This window comes from Balaenoptera musculus, chromosome X, assembly GCF_009873245.2.
Source record: "Balaenoptera musculus isolate JJ_BM4_2016_0621 chromosome X, mBalMus1.pri.v3, whole genome shotgun sequence".
NCBI classification, from domain to species: Eukaryota; Metazoa; Chordata; class Mammalia; order Artiodactyla; family Balaenopteridae; genus Balaenoptera; species Balaenoptera musculus.
The window spans coordinates 113,204,707-113,227,330 of record NC_045806.1 but is presented as its reverse complement, the minus strand read 5'-3'; the positions used below and the strand labels follow the sequence as shown (position 1 = coordinate 113,227,330).

Below are 22,624 nucleotides of genomic sequence, written 5' to 3'. Positions count from 1 at the left end.
ATATATATAAATACATACACATATGTATATGTATGTGTGTGTATATATATATCCATCTACCCATCCTACCTGTTTCTCTGAGGATCCTGGCTAATAGAAGCATTATATATAAAAAGTATGGAATGTGACTAAAGACATATTTAGAGGAAAATCCATAGCCTTAAATGCTTTTATCACTAAACAACAAATACTTAAGATACGATATGCTGGATATTTATTGAAAGTGTACACTGTGCAGGGCCTGAAAAAAATATATTTCATTTAATCTTCATAGTACTTACGAGGTGGGTACTGTGTTTTGCCATTCGTAATACTTAGGAGGTACGTACTGTATTTTGCCCTTATCTTTTTGAAATGCTCAGAAGTATAATTAGGCACATCCACACAATGTTTTAACTATGATATGTTTCCAAGGACTATTTCACATAATTCTTGATTCAATGCCACAAATATTTATTAGTGCTTATTATATACAAGACACTATGACAAAGAAATGGATAATAGATGTTCTCTACCCTGTAAAATCCAGTCATGTGTGTTTATGATATAGATGATACAGCTCATATTATGATTGCAACTAACACTACTAGCTAAATTGATTGTATTAAATGCTGAAACTGATACATAAACCCAGCGCCATGGTTGCAGGGAGTAAAGTGATTCCAACTGAGGTTGGGGGCAGGAGTCCATCGTGGGGCTTGTTGCCACTGCTCAGGGAAGCATCTCTAAGTTGTTCAAACAATTAGTTAATGTGATTGAAGCAGGAAGGGCACATACATTTCCACTTTATTAAAATATTGCATAGATACAGAGCAGTTGGGCACATCCATTCTAAGGCACTGTCCTGGATTGAATGCAATTACACAAGAGAGAAAAGAGAAGCCATTACATTCGGTATTATTCACCTCTACATTCAGACTCCTCCCATGTTCCATGTTTATTGCTACTGGGATCTCAATTTTAACCCCAAACTTATAGCAGCATCATACTGGGACCTAGATGACAAAAATGAAAGACACATCCTGGCTCTAGCACTTGATATGATTTGGCACTTAACTACAAACTCTCTTGCATTGCTCTCCATTTGTTTCCCAACTCTTGTTTTACTAAAGATATTATAAACTCTTTATGAATTAATTTCTTTACTAGTTTTCATTAAGCCTAGAACAGGACTAGTTAGGCACATAGTAGATACCCCCAAAATGCTTATATTAAATATCACTTCCAAGAACTTCAATGGAATAGAAAAAAATATTCTTTCCGTAATTCTAGTTTAAGGAAAGGATGACTGGTATCCTCATAAAGGGGAAATACTTGAATGTCCTCTTTCTTGTATTTTACAACAAGGAACTAGGCTGAATGAATATTTTCATGTATTAACAGCTTTACCTGACAAAGAGAGTTCTTCCCTTGCTACAGGAACTTGAGTCATTACCACTATTATATGAGAACATTTATATAAGTAGCAATGTGTGTGTGTGTGAGATTATAAGTAAAATTCAAAGAGGCTGTGAATCACTGAGCAACGTATAAATATCTGAATTAGTGACCTTCACCTCCTTAAATAATGTGTGTGTGTGTTACATAAAAAACATATAAGTTTAAAGAGTTTTTCATAACACCCTTGAGACAACTGGAGATAACGAGGCTTGGGAACAATCAGACTATACAGATAGCTATAGAAATATCTGTTAAAGGCAGTGTGTTCCAAAGAATATTTGCAGAATACTAGCTCTGTGGGTCATTACTGGGTATACATGAAAAAGGGTTCTGGGCTCAAACAGGACTGTAAAACACTGAGCCAAAAGAGGTGCTTTTTCTGCCTTTACCAGAGGACCTCTCAGAATTCTTACATGCTGATGTGCGCTGTGAATCTACAAAGCAGAAACAGCAGGAAGTGATGCCCAAACTTATTTGCAGACTATCTTGTAGAACTAGGTGTTCTATGACACACACTTAGGGAGACACTGAATTAAAGGATGGGTAAAATTCAAAAGCACTGAGAGATACATAGTTGGATAGCAAAGGAGAGTGAAAAGCAATGGACACTGGTTCCTCAGTCAATCTAAATTAAATTAGATTCCACTTGTATAACTTCAACTGTCAAATGGGTTCTTCCACAAAGAGCTGACTTATTCTGGGAACAAAATAAATCATCAAATCAATACTCAGCTCTAAGCGGCATCACCCCAGGCTGCAACTAAGCAGACTAGCCAACTTTGAAAATTCAAAAGTAAAGATTAAAATTCTAATTTCCTCAAAAATAAAATTTTCAATGGAAAGAACCCAGTTCATACCAGGCAAATGAAATCGTCTTCATCCATGTGTTCCTAACACATTTTCATTATTTCATAAAATACACTGTTTCCTTTCTTGCCACTTGGGACACATATAAAGCTTTAAACTAATATAATCACCTTTAATAATGACAGCAGAATAATTATGGTGCTGCTATAATAGATATGTCAGATAAATATGATTATCCATTAGTTGACCCTACCCTGAAAAGGACTGCCATTATTTTTATGCTTACATCTATGATACAGTTGGCTTGGTTCACAAAATTTTTCAATGTAATAAAAAAATAAGAGTTGTAGAGACAGAATAAATCAAATCTAGGAAAACTGCAAGAGTAGATGGATACTCTAGAATTCATATGACTTGGAAGATGGGTTTTTAAAGTAGAAAAAAAAAGCTGTTCTTATAAGCTCAAACAAAAAAATTCTTCCAAGACAAACAGGATGCTGCAGGTTTAAGATTTTGTTTTTTGAGTTACTGTCAATCTCTGTAGGACTTGTTTCCTTTAACAATCCTTAAAGAAGACCTCTAAAGTGAGTGACTTGGTGCATAATAAGGCCTGCTCTCTGTCTGAAGCTTTTAGAACAATGACTACACTTGTATGGCTTCTCCCCTGTATGAATTCTTAAATGAATAACAAGGCTTGGTCTCTGTCTAAAGCTTTTCCCACAGTAATTACATTTAAATGGTCTCTCTTCAGTGTGAGTTCTCTGGTGCAAAGTAAGAGCTGTCAGCCTACTAAAACTTTTCCCACAATTATGACATCTATGAGGTTTCTCACCTGAATGAGTTTTCAGATGTCTTTTAAGACTTGATCCATGACAAAAGCTTTTCCCACACTCAAGGCATTTATATGTTTCTTCTTCAGAATGGGTTCTCTGGTGCCCTATAAGGTGTGACCGCCGAGTGAATCGCTTTTTACACACCGTGCATTCATAGGGTCTCTCCCCCGTATGAAGTCGTTGGTGTCTGTAAAGGTCTGAACTACGAAGGAATCTTTTTCCACATTCAGGGCACTTATGAGGTTCCTCTCCTGAATGAATTCTCTGGTGCCCTGTAAGCTGTGACTTCCGAGCAAAACATTTCCCACACTGAGAACATCGGTGAGGTTTGTCTCCTGGACTCTTTTTCTTATGGGGTCTAGGGTTGAGGGGTTCTTCCAAGTTGGAGCTCTCAGGTTTCTCTCCTGCTGAGGGGTTCTGATGCTCTACAAGTTTTGTTAAATCTCTCTGTAAATCCTCTGGGGGGGTTTCCCATTGATTTTCTAACTGTACATAGTCTTTTTGCAAGATGGGGCCATGAAGAGCATTCCCCTCTAAAGTAACAATAAATGGATACATATTCTCCATTTTCTTCTGTTTTTCTGAAGTAGCTTCTTCATTTTCTATCCCGATCTCAAAACCTGAGAGAAGAAACAGAATGCAGATGTCACTGTGTCCCACATTGAAAAGAACATGAGGGAAAATGAAGAGTTATATTAAACCACCAGTAGAAATAGAGACATTCTTAAGTACAATAGAATCCAAAACTCTTTACCTTGTTCAAAGTTGATTTTTTTTCTTTTCTTTCTTCTGTGTTACCAACGAATGATTACTTACCTAACTTGGAATCGAGTAATTGCTTAATTTCTTTGGAATCTTGTAGTTCCTTCACCCATGCCTCTTCTCTATGCTCCAATGGAAAGCTCACGTCGAGTTTTGGTATTGGATATCCTGGCCAGAAGAAAGATGAGAAGCATAATAGTTTAGGTCATCAAAGATTTTTCCAGAGTTCAGGCTGATATCTTGGACATATGGCCCTTAATATCTACTTCCTCCTCAACTACTATTATGTCATCTGGAATCTCTTGCAAGAGTCTTTTTTTTCTTTAAGATAAGAACAAAACAAGCCTATTCTCTTCTAACCTATGGAAAGGGAGTAAATCAATTCTGTGCAGAAATCAATACAATAAATTGCTACTGTATCTATTTTGATAATAGATTTATTTAGGTTAGAGCCAAAATATGAAGTAAATCTTCATAAAGTTTTGGCACATTAAAACTGAGAAATGCTGTTATTGAGTACTACGTAAAGAGAGAGAGGTAAAGCCAGAAGTTATACAACTGCTTACTGGAATAATTTCAGTTGAGATTTTCAAATTATAATGGAAACTGACTGGGTTAGCAACCAGAAAAGCAGTCTTTATGCTTGTTTCAGCTGAAGACTAGAAGTGGATCCTCTTGAAATTAACCCAAGTAACCATCAAAGAGTGTTTCTCACTGTCAAGCTAAGGACAACCAGAGAAGTTTCTACACTCAGTGCTCTGCTGTGTCCTACCACCCTCTCCTCACTGAGGAGAGCCACTCTGACTCCCATCCTCTCTCCACACCCCTTCCTCGCCTTCCTCTGCTCTGGCCAAGTTAACCGGTCTGCCATCAAGTTTGGGTTGGAAGTGGCTCATCTGAGATCGAAATGCAGCATGATGTTTAAATATTAGCATCATTAAAATAATGTCAGCAAGTTAATTTGATGAAACTTTAAAATTTAAAACATATCAAAACATAGGAAGTGGACTAAAATACCTTATTTTATATTTTCGTGGAAAAAAGGACCTTTTAAGATTAAGAAACAAAAATGCGTTGCAAATAAAATTCTGTTTAAATTCACTATATTGTTTTTGTTTGGGTTTCAAAGCTAAGAATAGGATGAGAGGGTAATGAGACCGAGGTCAAATAAAAATGGAGGTCATAGATCAAAGGAAAGCTGCGATTACATAAAAGTAGGAGCAAACTGAAACTTGAAATAAGCAGAGAGAGTAGCAAAGGCCTAGGTGTGAAACACTAATTTATAATCTAAATGCAGGGAGGGAGACAGACTTCCAACACGATACCATGAGGAGCTTTGCAGACCTATTTCCTAATGAAACTGGTGAAAATTACTAAAAATAACAAAGAAACATTCAAAGTCTAGAAAATTAGGAAACATCTATTGGGTTGGCCAAAAAGTTCATTTGGGTTTTCCATACGCTGTTACAGAAGAACCTGAATGAACTTCTTGGCCAGTCCAATATTTTAAAAACTCTGCTAAAATTTATAGAGAACAGCAAGAGTCTTACGTATTTAAACCAAAACTGTTCTCTTTAGTCCCTCTCCCAGCTCCACTGCAGATTGGCATAGCCAAGAGCCTGGGGCTCTCTTTCCCCCAGCTCCCATTCAGAGGGATATCTTCCTGGGAGGGGCAGGACCCCAGCATTTGTCACCCTACCCTTAGCTATCTACTGTTGAGTCTAAATTCCAGGCCACTGTGGCTGAGAGGTGAGGGCTCCTTTCATCTACCCAGTCTCCACTGGTGGGATAGAGGATCTATCTACCTTGGGTGTAGTATTGCTGAGAATACTAGGGCCCTGATTGCCCTTGCAAGGCAGTTGTGGTTTTGTAAGGCAACTGTGATTGTAAGGCAGTGGTTTCTTGCCTGGAGAGGCAAGTCAAGAAGACCTGAGGCTCAGACTTAGTGCTCAGCTCCTAAAGTGGCAATGTGACTCAGAGATAAGCACATTATTGTCCCCACCTCCAGCTCCAGAGCCACGCATCAGAGATTTGGCCTGGGAGGACAAGCAGGCCTTAAAAGAGGTAGCTCCTAAAGTCTTCTCAAAGAAACTGACTTCATTTCCAAGAGAGAGAGGAGATGTTCAAGCCTAAGGATACGCTCAAAAAGAGTGGAGGCTGTAATGAAAGGCAATTGGAAAGAGTGATAGATTTATTGCATATACACACTAAACTGTAGGCTGACTAGTTTGCAGAAGAGAACTGGGGAAAGAGACAGCTGGGAGGAGCCCTCCTGGGATCAGAACAAATCTCAAAAACTGACCTCAGGAACTAGCCCATCTAAGGTGTCTGAATTTGATTGAATTAGTCTACAGAGCAATTTATGCTCCAGGGCATTGTTGAATGCAATAGAGCAATTAGCTGGCAATTAGTAGCTGGGTCTGGTCAGGGCAAGAGACAGCCAAAGAAAGCCCTGCAAAAACTACTGTCATTCCAGGGTGACTATGTGCACACCCAAGGCTGTGCTCCATGAGGGCAATATCAAATGCTTAATATTGCAGGGTGAACTAGAGTTCACTAAAATAATCCAGCCACTCACCAAACAAATAAATAAACTCTGGAGAGTGAGAAGAAGGACACACAGTTGCTACAGTATGTAATCTAAAATGTCCAGTTTCCAACAAAAAACAAGACATGTATGTGGACAGGAAAGTATGACCCCTACACTGGAAAAAAAAAAAGAGCAGGCAACAGAATCTGCCTATGAAAGTGACTAGATATCTAATTTAACAGACTTCAAAGTAGCCATTATGAATATGTTTCAAGGACTAAAGGAAACCATGATTAAAGAAGTACAGTAAATTATGATGACATTACATCACATCAAATAGAGAATATTGATAAATAGGGACTTCCCTGGTGGCGCAGTAGTTAAGAATCCGCCTGCCAATGCAGCGGACACGGGTTCAAGCCCTGGTCCAGGAAGATCCCACATGCTGTGGAGCAACTAAGCCCGTGCGCCACAACTACTGAGCCTGTGCTCTAGAGCCCGTGAGCCACAACTACTGAGCCCGCATGCCACAACTACTGAAGCCCGTGCGCCTAGAGCCCGTGCTCCGCAACAAGAGAAGCCAGTGCAATGAGAAGCCTGCACACCGCAACAAAGAGTAGGCCCTGCTCACTACAACTAGAGAAAGCCTGTGCGCAGCAATGAAGACCCAATGCAGCCCAAAAATAAATAAATAATTAAATTTAAAAAATATCGATAAATAGATAGAAATTATTTTAAAAAATAATTGAAACAGAGTCCCCCTAAAACTGAGTTCCTCTGCTGAGTTTATGATTAACCTCTCTATCCCAAATTTTATTCCCTTTCTTGTCTGGCACCTGTTCCCCCTCAGGATTGAGGAGTATCAATGCAAAGGGGGGATTGAAACCAAGCAGGACTCTCTGTGTCCTCCATTTCTTGTTTGTAGAAAAAGGCTTTAGTCTCCTAGGCCTTCCCTGACTTCCAAAGAGCAAATTCAAGCAGTTACTAATTAGGGAAGTGAGGGAATGCAGAAACAAAGGAAAAGCAGTCAAGAAACAATAGTTCAGTAAACAGAGTCCTAGTTCCTCCTCAAGGGAGATATACATATGTGTGTGTGTGTGTGTGTGTGTGTGTGTGTGTGTGTGTGTGTATAAAATAATCTGATACATATCTTTGAGTTGTTCTGCAGGAGCTAAGGTTCCCCACCCAGGTGGAGGATGGTAACTACCTTCTGAGACCCCAGACTGGTCAGAAAGTTGATGACTGAGATTCCTGAAACATCACTCTGCTACCTCACTACCAACCAATCAGAAGAAAGTCATGCACCCTGCAGTCCTCACTCCAAATGCTGCCTTTAAAAACTCTTCCCTGAAACCCATCAGGGAGTTCAGGTCTTTTAGGTATGAGCCACCTGTTCTCCTTGCTTGGCCCTGCAATAAACCTTTCTTTGCTCCAAACTCCAACATTTCTGTTTGTTTGGCCTCACTGTGTGCCAGGCACAAAAACTTGGGTTTGACAACAGAATCAAGTGGTAATTCTGGAGCTGAAAAGTACAATGACTGAAACGAAAAATTCACTACAGTGGCTTAAGAGTACATCTGAACTGTCAGAAGAATTGCTGAACTCGAAGACAGATCAATAGAGGTTATGCTATGAAAAGAACAGAGGCAGAAAAGAATGAAGAAACATGAATGGAGTCTCAGAGAAAAGTGGGGCACCATTAAGTGCACCAACAGATATATAATGAGAGAACCAGAAGGAGAGGAGTGAGAGAAAGGAGCAGAAAAAATATTCGAAGAAATAATGGCCCCGAACTCCCCAAATGTATTTAAAAATGTCAATATACACATCTAGGAAGCTCAATAAATTCCATGTACAATAACTACAAAGAGATCTACAAACAGACATATCAGAGTAAAAATCCTAAAAGCCAAATAAGAAGAAAAAACCTTGAAAGACAGCAAATGAAAAATGACTTGCCACTTACAAGGGAACCCTAGCAAGATTAAAAGCTGAGTTCTCATCAGAAACAACAAAGGCCAGAAGACAGTGGGATAATATATTCAAAGTGTTCAAAGAAAAATAAAAACTGTCAACCAAGAATCTTATATCCAGAAATACTATCTTTCGAAAATGAATATGACATAATATTTCTGATAAACAAAAACTGATGAGAGTTCATTGGTAGCAGACTTGCCTAACATGAAACACTAAAGGAAGTTCCTTAGTCTGAAAGCAAGTGATCCCAAACAGTACCTGAATCCACATGGAAAAACAAAGGGCACAAGTAAGGGTAACTATTTAATTATAAAAGATAGTACAAATACAAATTTCTGTTTCTTGTCTTAAAAGATTTTAAAAGCAATTATATAAAACAGTATGTATGTAGTATATTGTTGGGCAAATAACATATAGAAATGTATTATATTTGCCAATAACAGCACAAATGAAGTGGGTAGGAGAAAGCTGTACTGGGCTAAAGAAATGACTCCAGTTAGTAACTTGAATCCACAGGAAGAATGAAGAAAATCAGAAATGATAAATAATGTTAATATAACAAAAGCTATAACATATAGTTGTTTTCCTTTCTTCTCCCAGCTCCTTTAAAAGTCTTAAAATTATATAAAGTAATAACTATAACAAGATATTGTTGAGTTTGTAACATTTTTGATATAATATGTATGATAGTAACACCCCAAAAGGGGAAAAAGGGAATAGAGTTACATAGGAGAAATATTTCTATAGCTCACTGACATTGTTAGTATAAATCCAAAGCTGATTATGATAAGTTAAGGTATACATAATAAATCCTAGAGTAACCACTAAGGAAATAACTTTAAAAATAGTGAAAATTCATTAAAGTACATAAGTGTTAGATTCAAAATATTAGTGTCAAAGAAAGCAGTAAGTGAGGGATAGAGGAGCAAAAAAGATATGAGACACATACAAAAACAAAAAGTAAAATAGCAGATATAAATCCAACCATATCAAAAATAAGATTAAATGGTATGAATTAAACAACTCGATCAAAAGGCAGAGATTGTCAGACTGGATTTTTAAAAGTCCAACTATATGCTGTCTAAGGAGACACACTTCAGATTCAAAGATACAAATAGATTGAATGTAAAAGAATGGAAAAAGATATATCATGCAAGTAGTAACCACAAGACAGCTAGAATGACTATATTAATATCAGACAAAATAGACATTAAAACAAAAAAGTTATTAGAGATAAAGAGAATCATTTTATAATGATAAAAGAATCAATCCATCAGGAAGATGTAACAATTATAATCATACGTGCACTTAATAACAGAATACCAAAATACATGAAGAAAAAATGGACAGAAATAGTAAAAGAAATAGGCAATTGAATAGTAATAGTTGGAGACTTCAATATCTCCTTGCACTATTGGATAGGAAATTTAGGCAGAAGATCAACAACAGAAGACTTAAAAATTACCATAAACCAACTAAACATCACAGACATTTATAGAACACTCCAACCAACAACAACAGCAGAATATACATGCTTCTCAAATGCACAGAGAAAATTCTACAGGACAGTTGAGATACTATACCATAAAACAAATGTTCAAAAATGTTAAAGGGGACTTCTCTGGTGGTGCAGTGGTTAAGAATCCGCCTGCCAATGCAGGGGACACAGGTTCAAGCCCTGGTCCGGGTAGACCGCACATGCCGCGGAGCAACTAAGCCTGTGCACCACAACTACTGAGCCTGCGCTCTAGAGCCTGCATGCCACAACTACTGAAGCCCACGTGCCACAACTACTGAAGCCCATGCACCTAGAGCCCGTGCTCCCCAACAAGAGAAGCCACCGCAATAAGTCCGCACACCGCAATGAAGAGTTGCCCCCGCTTGCCGCAACTAGAAAAAGCCCACGCGCAGCAAAGACCCAATGCAGCCCAAAAATAAAAATAAATAAATGAATAAAAATTTATAAAAAATGTTAAAGGATCACAATTACAAAGTATATTCTCCCACCAAAATGGAATGAAATTATAAATAAATAACAGAAAGAAAACTGGGAACTTCACAAATATTTCAAAATTGAACAACATACTCCTAAGTAACCAATTAGTCAAAGAAGAAATCAAAAGGGAAATCAGAAGTATTTTGAGGTAAATGGAAACGAAATGAAAATGAAAACTTAGGACTGTAAAACCAGTGCTTAGAGGGAAATTTATAGCTATGAATGCCTATATTAGAAAGGAAGAAAAATCTCAATAACCTAACTTTGCACCTTACACCATCTCTGGATACAGAGAACATGTGCTCATACTTGAGCTTCTTCTTGGATGAACTTCTTAATTATCTACCAACCTTGCCCCCCACTCACCTTGTCGTCCTACATCCTACATAACATGCAGATCCTTGTGCCTCTGGTGCACTCAGCCTCCACTTCCTGGACTCTCAGAGCCCTGCTCCTGACACTATAACCAGTTTGCATTTCCCAACCTATGCTCACGACCCATGTCAGTGGAGGCCACTGACCATTCCTTGACCCATCTTCCACCCTTCTGACGTTAGTTCCTATCCTCTACTCTTACACACTCCATAGCATACCATCACAGATGCTGAATGAATTGGACGCTTATTGAAAAGGTTTTCACAGATATCAGCCCTCCTTCTATCTGCTAACATGGTGATAACAGTTATGACTTTTATACAGCAAAGATCAAACACTTTGATGATACAGAATAAGTGAAGGCAAGGAGAATTTGGCACTCTCATATGCTGTGGTGGGAGAATAAATTGGTACAACAATTTTGGAGGACAATTTGACAATATCTATTAAAGTTTTAAATACCCATTAACCAATCAACCCCACTTCTAGAAATTTATCCTATCGACACCTGCATATACACAAGGATGCTCACTGTATATTTTATAGCTTGGCTCCAGGGCTTTGAATCAATGTTGAATGGCAGTCAGAAAGCAGGCTCTAATTTCTACTTCTGTCAGGGGGCTCTTCTCTTCACCCTCAATGCAGACTAGTCTGTGTAGCTACTATTACCATTGGATGAGTGGTTTTACAGCAATAGAAGAAACATCAATTGCTAGTCAGTTGGTATAAAATAAGAGGGTCCTACAAATAGAAACCAAAGCCTATTACCTTAAATTCAACCATTGCTTCCGTCTTTTATAGTCTAGAACCTTAGTTTCCAAGTGATGATAATGTGTTGTCCAGGATGCTAAACTCACCTCATGGTTATAGCCAAGAGACTCATCATGGGTATATTTTATTTGACCTAATTAACTGAAGAAATTTACTCAAGAAAAATTGACTGCAGAAAAAGAAAAAAAAAGATACAAGGATATAATGTACAGCACAGGGAATATAGCCAATATTTTATAATAACTTTAAATGGAGTATAGTCTATAAAAATACTGAATCACTAGGTTGTACACCTGAAACTAATACAATATTGTAAGTCAACTATACTTCAATTTAAAAACTACTTTCTGACCTAAAAAAACTGAAGTATAAAGTAAAAGGTTAGTAGGGACAGGGAAGCATAGGTGCACAGTAGTTTTAAAATATAGCTCCAAATTCTTTGATATTTTTCCCTTCAAGTGGTGGAATTTAATTTTCTTCCCCTTAAGTGTGGGTTGGATTTAGTGACTCTCTTCTAATGAACAGAATATGGTAGAAGTGATGGTGTGTGACTAGTTCATCAAAAACATTGTGGCATCCCCCTTGCTTTCTCTTGATTCGTTTGTTCTGGGGGAAATCTGCTGCCCTGTTGTGAGGACACTCAGGCAGCCTATGGAGAAGACTACTTAGCAGGGAACTGAGGTCTCCTGCCAGCCCCTGCTGACATCTTGACAGCAACTACATGAGCAGCTCTGAGCCAGAAACACCCTGTCAACCACTCCCAAATTCCTGACTCTCAGAAACTGTGAAGTGATAAGTGCTTTTTCTTTTAAGCTACTAAATTTTGGGGGGGTAATTTGTTATTCAGCAAAAGCTATCTAATACAAAGAGGGAAAAAGCAACTTGAGGTTAACAAAGAAGGTGCTTGATTGATGAATGTTCCCCCCATCCCAGGCTCAGGGAATGACTTCATTAAGCCCCATTATCAAACACTGTGTCACAAAGTCTCCACTGTACCAAGAAATATCATTACTATTGTTAGGGCTGGATATTAGCTAATGATACATCATTTAGTATAATAGAATAATCTGAAGAAATTTAAGTTACAAGACTCTTTTGTTGCTTTGCGGACAGCATTTTTTGCCCTAATTTTACTTTAAATTTTCATCTCTCATATCCTGCATCACCAAAAAGATGTGACCTTTGACATTTTGCATACAATTTCCCAGTGTAAGCTCATGCAGTTAAATTTTAAAAACCCGAGGCTTTGGCAAATGAAAATTGTTCCAAATTTGGTGTACTAATTTTGAACTCCAGACTTTCAAAGATAAGCATGGTATACTTTATATTTTTAGGACCAGCACATCTTTTCTTTCTTATTGCAGACATTCTAATATTTTTGCCTATCTCTAACATCTGGTGTGTCTGGCTTGAATTCAAATAAGGGATTTTTTAAAGCTTATGTATTTCTTAGATCTCTTTATATTTTCTACTTAAGTTCTTCCCTCTTTCTCTCTTATTCTCTCTTCCCATGCCCCTCTGTATTCACATTGAATGAATATCATTAGGTGAATATATGCATGTATATACATATATTTTTTTCCATTTTATATATACCCAACAACTTAATGTTTTGCTAACAGGGAATACATTCCAAACTTTAATATAAAATCAACTGACCTCTTCCATTACTTTAAAAGTTCTTCTATTCTGCCAGCATCCTGTGCTTTTCACTCAGCCTACAATATGATGTGCTTCATGTAATATACCGAAGATGTTTTCATTTAAAAAAAAACCAGTAAAAGTATAAGCAACCTTTAAATTATGGAACAATAAGTCTTGCATCATTTTGCAAAGCATAATATATCACTTCAACAGTGATGAAAAAGGGGTAGTTTCCTCTCCTCCAAACTGGTATATTTTACTTGTTTAATTCATTCTATCTCTTCCTTGTTGAATACACTGGACATTTCCGTGCTTTAAAGAGTAAAGTATTACAATCAAGAGCAACATTGCTGTTTGGCATCATCTGTGATCTTTGTACCTGGGACTGTTGCTAAGAGGAGCAAATTAACATGGGGAATGAGAGTGCATGTGCAAAAACATTTATCATTAAATATTTCTAGCTAAGTTTTACTACTTGTTGCTGGCATAAATACAAAATTACAGATTTTTTAGAACTTTTAAACAGACTATAAACTATAGGTAATGTAAAGATTGGAAGGTAAATGACAATATTATATAGTTCTGCTTTGACCATAATATACATACATATGTAGTTGTCGGTTTTTCTTTGTTGTCACCTTTATTTTAAAATATTATAGAGACCCACAAACACCTCAGACTCCACATGGTCAACATGGTCAAATCTAAACTCACGTTGACCCACCAAATCTGATCCTCTTCTTCTGTTCTCTGTGTCAGTGAATAATATTATCTATCTTCCCAGTTCACTGGCCAGAATCCTGGATACCATCCTTAACCTCTTTTTCTTCCTCATCCAACACCCAGTCAATCACCAAGTCCCATAATTTCTATTTCCTACCTATCTTTCAAATTGGTCTTTTTCTCTCTACCACCACCGACACAATCTTAGTCCAGAAAATCATCCTCTCTAAGGTGGATGATTGCAGGATAGCTGTTTCTAGTCTTCCCTCTCTTATTGTAGCCAGAGTGACCTTCTAAATGCAAATCTGTGTATATCCCTGCCTTACTTAAGAACATCCAGTGGTTCCCCACTGCCCTGGTAATAAAGCATATCTTCTCAACAAGGCTGACAAAGTTCTTCAAGATCCAGGACCCTGCTTCTCTCTCCAGCCTCTTCAATGCAACTCTGGCTCCTCTGCTTCTCCTCTGCGCCCTCACACTGCAGCAGGAAGTCTTCAAATATGCCATGCTCTCTACCCCTCTGAGCCTTTGCATAAGCTGCCCATTCTGTCCAAAGCCCTCTCCCCTCCCCACTTCCACCACTCAGCAGGCTTACTCCAATCCATCTTGTAGGTGTCTACCCAGATCCCCCTTCCTCAAGGATGCCTTCCCTCTCTGCCAAAGCTGGTTAGGTGGCAATCCTACGAGCTCCCATAGCATCCTACTCCCTCCAATACATCATTTTACAGTCCTATTTTCATATCTGAATCATCCATAGGAGCTGAAGCTCCAAGGTGCCTGGGACTGATTTTCTGTCTTGTGTACTAGAGACCCCAGGATGGCAACCCACTGAATGGGGAAAATATTTGCAAATCATATACCTGATAAAGGATGGATATCCAGCATATAGAGAGAACTCTAAAATTCAACAACACCAAAAAAAGAATCAAAAATGTGCAAAGGACCTGATTAGACATTCTCCAAGGAAGATTTACAAATGGTAAATAAGCACATGAAAAGATGTTCAACATCACTAATCATTTGGGAAATGCAAATCAAAACTACAATGAGATACCACCTCAAACGCATTAGGAATGCTACTATCAAAAAAAAAATAACAGGTGTTGGTGAAGATGTGGAGAAATTGGAAACCTTGTGCACAGTTGGTGGGAACGTAAAACGGTACAGTCTCTGTGGAAAACAGAATGGAAGTGCCTCAAAAAATTAAAACTAGAAATGCCGTATGATCCAGCAATTTCACTTCTGGTTATATACCCAAAAGAACTAAAAGCAGGGTCTCAAACAGATATTTTTACACCCATGTTCACAGAAGCATTATTCACAATAGCTAAGATGTAGAAGCAACCCAAGTATACGTTTATGGAAAATGGATAAGCTAAATGTGATATATACATACAAAGGATTATTATTCAGCTATTAAAAGGATGGAAATTCTGAACCCTGAGGACATTATGCTAAGTGAAATAAGCCAGTCACAAAACGATAAATACTGTATGATTTCATTTATATGAGGTACACAGAGTAGTCAAATTCATTGAAACAGAAAGGTGAATGGTGGTTGCCGGGGGCGGGGGGCGGTGGTGGAATGTAAAAATGGGGAGTTATTGTTTAAATGGGTATAGAGTTTCAGTTTTACAAGATGGAAATAGTTATGGAGATGGATATTGGTAATGTCTCCACAAAATTATAAATGTATTCAATACCACTGAACTGTACACATAAAAATGGTTAAGGTGGCAAATCTTAGGTCGTGGGTATTTTACCACAATAAAAAAAAATTGAAAAGAGAAAAATTGGCTTCCTGAGCAGGGTCATTAGCTTAAGGGGTTTTCAATCCCATTCGATCGAAGGTGCTTTGTGCCCAGCTATTCCCAGAGAGATACTTCCTCCTTCAACTCTTTTTTTTTGATTTTTTTGATGTGGACCATTTTTAAAGTCTTTACTGAATTTGTTACAATGTTGCTTCTGTTTTATGTTTTGGTTTTTTTGTCCGCGGGGCCGGTGGGATCTTAGCTCCCTGACCAGGGATCGAACCCATACTCCCTGCATTTGGAAGGCAAAGTCTTAACCACTGGACCGCCAGGGAAGTCCCTCCTCCTTCTACTCTTGATCAGAGTGGCCTGTTTCCATCAGGTAATCGGTATTCTAAGCAACCTCAACCCTGGAGAGCTCTTGAGCTCTCAAAATGGAAACCAAAGAAAGGAAATAAAACCCTTGCCTTACCAGGGTCCAGAAAGGGCTGGCCTTCCCCAGCAGCACCGAAGCTCAGCTCCTGCGGCCCTGCCTGTGGGATCCACGCCTCTGCCACTGGGACCTCCGGGGCAGGTCCCATTACTTGGAGTGGGGGTGACTCCAGGTGGATGTTTGGCGGTATGTGTGCCATTCCCACTGGTGCCAGTTCTTCCAAGAGCATTTCCTGCCTATCGAGCTGGGGGAAATGCCAGAACCGTCACTGAAGTCCAGACCAGCCCTGCCCAGTAGCAATATAATGCAAGCCACCCATGTCCTTTTAAATGTACCGGAAGCCATATGAACCAAAAAATGAAATGGGTAAAGTTGATCTTAATAACACACAGTATTTAACCCAATATATCTAAAATATCATAATTTCAGAATGTAATCAATATAAACAATTGTTACGAGATATTACACCGACTTTTGTTTCATACTAAGTTTTTGGAACGTGCTGTGCATGTTATACTTACAGCACATCTCGATTTGGACTAGCCACGTTGCAAGTGCTTAAGAGCTACACCTGGCTAGTGGCTACCGTTCTGGGTGGTGCACGACTAGACCATACAAAGATAAAATATATTTGGTAAGCTAAACCAAGAAGATGGAGAAAGGAAGGGAAACCATAAATTCATTCTATCCTAGGGGGACAGGGAACCTTGGATGACTCCAAGGAGAGTTGACCCCATCAACACACCAGGCAGAAGTGCCCCTAATGCCCACCAACAAACACTTTCTTCTCCCAAAGATTCTGCCCGTGCTCAGCTATGGGTTTCACTCGATGGTTCTGAACAGAGACCAGCGCCACTGCCCACATGGGGCATTTTGCCTATGATGGCAGGTGGTGGCTATCAGAATGTAACGAGCCAGAGGTGGGAGTCTATATATCCGGCTGGCCAAAATGTTCGTTCGGGTTTTGCTGTAACATGGAAAAACCAGAACGAACTTTTTGGCCAACCCAATAATTCACAGGGCAGAATTGTTCCACCCCCCAAACAATTTAGGAATGTTCCCTCAAACATTCATGTAGATAAAAAGAACCTGTCAAGGACCTCACCCTGTTGGTTGTATAAACACAAAATATTTTTGCATATTTTAGCATGACTTGAATGCTCTAGGAAAGCATTACTTTGGAAATCAAATGAAGACTATACTACTTATTGTTTGGACTGACCAAGAGTTGTCTGCCACTCTGAGAAATCATATGACCAACAGCAACACCGCTCACAGTGTTTGAGCTGTATCACATCAGTCAGAAGTTCTGCCTGTCGCCTTCCCAGTGTATCTGTGCATAGATTCAAGCAAATGACAACCTCCTGAAGTTTTGGTGCAGTCAGGCCCAAATATGTGCACGCTCACATGCTTATTAGTTCATAAGAAATCACATTCCTTTTCCTTTATATTCCTTCTAGACTCTACTTGACTCAGGGTTGGCAAAATTTTCTTGTAAAGAGACAGACAGTAAATATTCTAGGCTTTGTGGGTAGTATTGGTCTGTTGTCTCTTCTTTTTTTTTAAACCACTCTTCAAAAAGGTAATAACCATTACTAGCTCATGGGTTGTATAAAAACAGGCTTTGTCCAATATTTGGCCCATAGAGCACTTATTATATTGATTTTTTTTCTAATTCGGTGTATGTAAGGAGGTTACATTATCTATAAATTTCATTTTAGCACAGTAAAGGGGACATTACCAAATATCTGTTATAGAAGTGGAGTTGGGTTTAATAGTTGAGAATCACTGAAACATATGACAATTCCAGCAGAAGGAAAAAATGGAAAGCCCTGCAGGGAAATCCTGAGGCACCAGACAGAATGTCTGATCCAGTCCCAACTGCCTCTGCTACTTCTTTTGGTCTAATTCCCAAGATCCCAACCTCTTTTCTCACCTGCTGCTCTGGTATCTCAAGTTCTCTCTGTAAGTCTTCTATCAGTGACACAACTCTTTCTCTGTTCTCTGGGCAATGTTCCCTCACCCAGGTCTCTATCTCTGTGGGCAGAATCGTTAGGAATTGCTCCAACACCAGCAGCTCCAAGATTTGCTCCTTAGAACGCATCTTTGGCTTCAGCCATTGACAGCAGAGCTCCCAGAGTTTGTTGAAAGCTTCATGAGGCCCAGCTGCTTCTTTGTACTGGAACTGCCGGAAGCGCTGGCGGAAGACCTCACAGTCGGTATCATACTCTTGAAATACCGAGCCCTGATTCAAGGAGGCCTGGATTGCACAACCCAGGGCCACAGCCATCGCCACCTTCCAGCACTGTACAATTTATCTGGGTCCCGAAGCGGCAGATTCCAATTTCTTTCTTTGTGTTATCCTCCGGGCAGAGCCACCTACAAGCTGAGGATGGGACAAAATGAGATAGGAGAAACAGCAGTGGTTACCATAGGGCAGACTTACCTCCCTTAACTTGCTTACTTTTCTCCAAAGCCCTAAAGAAGCAGATCATAATCTTTTGGGCGGTTTTGAGAATCTGATGAAAGTCATGGACAATTTCTAGAAAGATACATATCACAGCAAATTCTGCATTCAATTTCAAAAAGTTTACAAAATCTTCAAGACCATCCACGGATTCTCTAGAACTGTGCTATCCAATACGGTATTCAATAGTCCCATGTGGGTCGGGGGAGAGATAAATTAGGAGTTTGGGATTAACAGATACACATTACTATACATAAAATAAGTAAACAACAAGGACCTACTGTACAGCACAGGGAACTATACTCAATATCTTATAATAACCTACAATGGAAAAAGAATCTGAAAAAGAACATATATATATATATATATATATATACACATATGTGTATGTGTGTGTGTATATATATATATATATATATATACACATACATATATGTACATATTGGGTTGGCCAAAAAGTTCGTTTGGTTAGTGAATACGTTGTTCCATAAGGTTTCTCGTGAAAATGAAAAATGTGTCTTTTATTTTCACTTAAAACCGAACAAACTTTTTGGCCGACCAAATACATATGTATCTGAACCACTTTGCTGTATATTTGAAACTGATACAACATTGTAAATTAACTACACCTCAGTAAAAACAAAATAGTCCCATGTGGAAGTTTAAATTAATTAAAACTAAAAATTCAATTTCTCATTCATACTAGCCACATTTCAAGTGCTCAAGAGACATCTTTGTGTGGTACATATATACAATGGAATATTACTCAGCTATTAAAAAAAGGATGAAATAATGCCATTTGCAGCAACACTGATGGACCTAGAGGTTGTCATACTTAGTGAAGTAAGTCAGACAAACACAAATATATGGTATCGCTTATATGTGGAATCTAAAAAAAGGTTACAAATGAACTTATGGACAAAACAGAAATATAGTTACAGATGTAGAAAATAAACTTATGGCTACCGGGGGGTAAGGGGTGGGGGAGGGATAAACTGGAAGATTGGGATTGACACATACACACTACTATATATAAAATAGATAACTAATACTGAGTACAGCACAGAGAACTCTACTCAGTACTCTGTAATGACCTATGTGGGAAAAGAATCTAAAGAAAGAGTGGATATATGTATATGTATAACAGATTCACTTTGCTGTACACATGAAACTAACACAACATGGTTAATCGACTATACCCCAATAAAAATTTTAAAAAAGAGACATCTTTGCAGAAAGTTCTATTGGACAGCTCTGCTCTAGAATTCCATGGACCCAATGAACCCCTACAGATTTAGTGGCCTTTAAACCCACTCCCAGCCTAATTTCAAATGTCTTGTGTTTCTGAATGTAGCTAGGCCACAGAAGAAATGGAGGAGCAATGCTTACAATGGTGAAGAACCATGAAAGTCCATCTACCTTTGAGTAACCTTTAGTCACCTTCAACCATGGGCATCTTAGCTAGGGCCATGCCTTGCAAAGACAGCAAACCACCAATCAGTCCCTCATTCCTCTCCACTGGAGGTTCTGCGTAGTTCAGGCAACATCACCGTGACCCTCATCCTGAAACAGCATTCTAAGTGACTTTCTCATGAGCAAAACACATGGCAACAGGGCAGGCCAGCAGGAATCGGGTCTACATTAATAACCAAGAACATCTGTCACATTCATCACGCCTCGTGCCAGCTACTGTTCTAAGCCTCCCACATGTATTGGTTCATTTAGCCCTCACCCAACGTTAGGAGGTGGGCTCTGGTACTGTGCCCTGAATACAGACGAGGGGACTGAGCTGAGGCTGAGGGGGACTGCATAACTTTGTCCCAAGTCACACAGTAAACGCCAGAGGGAAGTGGGGAGGAGGTTGGAATCTACAGACTCCTGCACTGCTCACGTCCCAAACATCCACATGTTCTCTGAGTGCAGCCTCTGAGGTCACAGAGGCCGTCACGTACATGTCCCCACAGGTCTCAACACCGGTGCCCGCTCCCCCCACCGCCCCGTGTGCTGTGGCTCCTCTCTGTCTGCATTTGCCAGGACGCCTCACGTACCTGTCCTCTTCCTTGGAGTGGTGGGACAAGGAAAAATATGCTCATGATCCCACCCAGTCATCCCAGATGGACACTGCCCCCATAGCACTGTTATCTTGATGGCAGCCTGGGCTTCAGCGGCAGACCCATCTCGTGATAACATGCTAGCTCTGAGGCCCTGACGCCCAGGGCTTCTGTCGCTAACACGAGATAATCACAGCATCTCTTTCACAGAAGTTCCTGAGGCGGATCCCAGCGCAGGGAAAGGAACAGCAGTGTGCCTGGCACAGAGGAAGCGCTCAGAAAGCTCATTTCCTAGGAAGCTTCTATTTCCTCCCACCCCACCCCGCCAAGGCACCTAACCGTCGCTGGAGGGCATCCAGGGACCGTGCTGGTTTGGGCTACGGACCCGCCTTGAGTGCGCTCCAGCCTCACAGCTGGGCAGCCCTCCGCGGACGGTCCCCAACCTTCCACCACGCCGACCAGGGACTTGACCCTCTGGCTTTCTCCCCGTCGGCCCTTCCGGAGGAAAACTTCACTCCACCCCGGGGCTGATGGCTTCTCCTCAAAGCCTCCTGAATGAAGCCGGCCCACAGGGCCCGTGGATGAAGAAGGGTGTAAAGAGAGGGCACTCGGGGAAAGGATAGGGGGACAAGCCTAAAAGCCGGATCAAAATCGGGTGGCCGCGGCGCGGCCCGAGCGTGCTCCCCGGGGAGAATGTCCCGCCGCCCGGAGGGGCGCTCCCCGCCCCGGAGAAGCCCGGGAAGGCCCGGCCGGGTCGCAGGGAGCGGCGGCGGGGACCCGGGCCGGACAGGGGCCCGCCGCCCGTCGCTCCTTCCCGTGCCCGCACCCGCATCGGGGCTGGAAGCGGCCGGTTAGCGCAGCCCGAGCGGGAAGGGAGCCCCGCTCCCCGCGCCCGCGCCCCAGGGACGGCCACGCCCTCTGACCGCTCCGGGACTCACCGCCTCAGCGCCCACGGCTCTCCCAGGCTCACCGGGTGCAGCTGCCCAGGGCGCAGGCGCGCGGCCGCGCTGCGGACTACAACCCCCGGCAGGCTACACGCCACTCGCCTAAAGATCGCGGCCCCTAAGGATGCTGACGCGGGAGAGGCTGGGAGTTTCCTTGGTCTCCCCTCGGCCTGAGGCCGCTTTTGGAAGCCATCCCATTTCCGGTCTTAAGCGACTCTAGATTCCCGGGGACTGGGTGGGGCGTGCTTCAGTTCTAGATCCTAGCGAGGGCTTCTCTCCCGTCAGCCCTAGAGTAACCGGAGCGACTGGGGACATCCTTAAATCTGTTATGACTGTATCAGTGATTCTCAAACCTCTCTTTTTAGGAAGAATGTTTTTGCGAGAATCTTAAAAATTCAGATTTCTGCGCTCTACCCCGACACCCGTACTCATTGGATCTCGCATGAACTCGAGAATTTGCATTTTAATAAACTTTTCTGGGTATAATGACTCTGATCTTCCGCTCCCGGGTCACAGTGGCCTAGCTACCTTTGTATTTTCTTCTCGTAAAGAACCGAGCTTCGACGAAACTACCCGGTGCATTCCTCTCTGCTTTCGGCCGCCACCAGAGGGCTCTTGGGTCTTTAGGTTAGCCCAAATGGCCCCGCCTCTTGTCTTCCAATTGGTTGTCCGCAGGTCCCGCCCCCGGAGTCAAATTTTCCCTTCTGGGTGGTCAGCCGTGAGTTGTGTCCAGGCCAGAGGCGATGATGTCATTCTGCAGATGTAGTCCTCACATTCGTCCCGAGCTAGTTTGTGAGTGTGTGTGTCTTTGGACGCCAAAGTTTAGTGTTGGTCCAAGACAGAGAAGAAAGAGCTGCCTGCGATTGTGCCTCCCAGAGGCTCTGGTGGAAGCGAAACCTGGGGCAGGCGCCCCACTGTCGCGAGCCTATAGAGGCCAAGGCACTTGAATCTGCTCCGCCTGGGCTGGAGTTGGGCTCATGGACGGGGTGGCCCCAGGGGTACGCCGACTCCTGCGGATTCTGTGTATCGTTGGAGGAGGCGCCAGGCGCCTTCGCCAGCTGTCGCAGCTGGTTTCTGGGCCAAGGTGGTCTGCGTTTGACCCCAACTCCCAGGAGCAAAA

At 41.0% G+C, this 22,624-nt stretch overlaps 1 protein-coding gene across 4 annotated transcripts; it reads right to left on the bottom strand.

The window, feature by feature from the left end:
- Nucleotides 1–434: 434 nt before the first annotated feature.
- On the bottom strand, nt 435–21,572 carry ZNF449 (zinc finger protein 449). Of its 4 annotated transcripts, XM_036841129.1 has the most exons (6): nt 21,499–21,572; nt 17,979–18,428; nt 16,082–16,286; nt 3,897–4,010; nt 3,080–3,700; nt 449–844 (listed from the first exon to the last, which is right to left on the bottom strand). In XM_036841129.1, the coding sequence occupies exons 2-6, from the start codon at nt 18,330–18,332 to the stop codon at nt 747–749; spliced, it is 1,392 nt and encodes a 463-aa protein (XP_036697024.1). In that variant the 5' UTR covers nt 18,333–18,428; nt 21,499–21,572; the 3' UTR covers nt 449–746. The 4 variants fall into 4 exon arrangements, with proteins under 4 accessions (XP_036697021.1, XP_036697024.1, XP_036697023.1 ...); XM_036841126.1 differs by having other exon boundaries at nt 435–3,700; XM_036841128.1 differs by lacking the exon at nt 21,499–21,572 and adding an exon at nt 20,946–21,431 and having other exon boundaries at nt 721–3,700.
- Nucleotides 21,573–22,624: the final 1,052 nt, after the last annotated feature.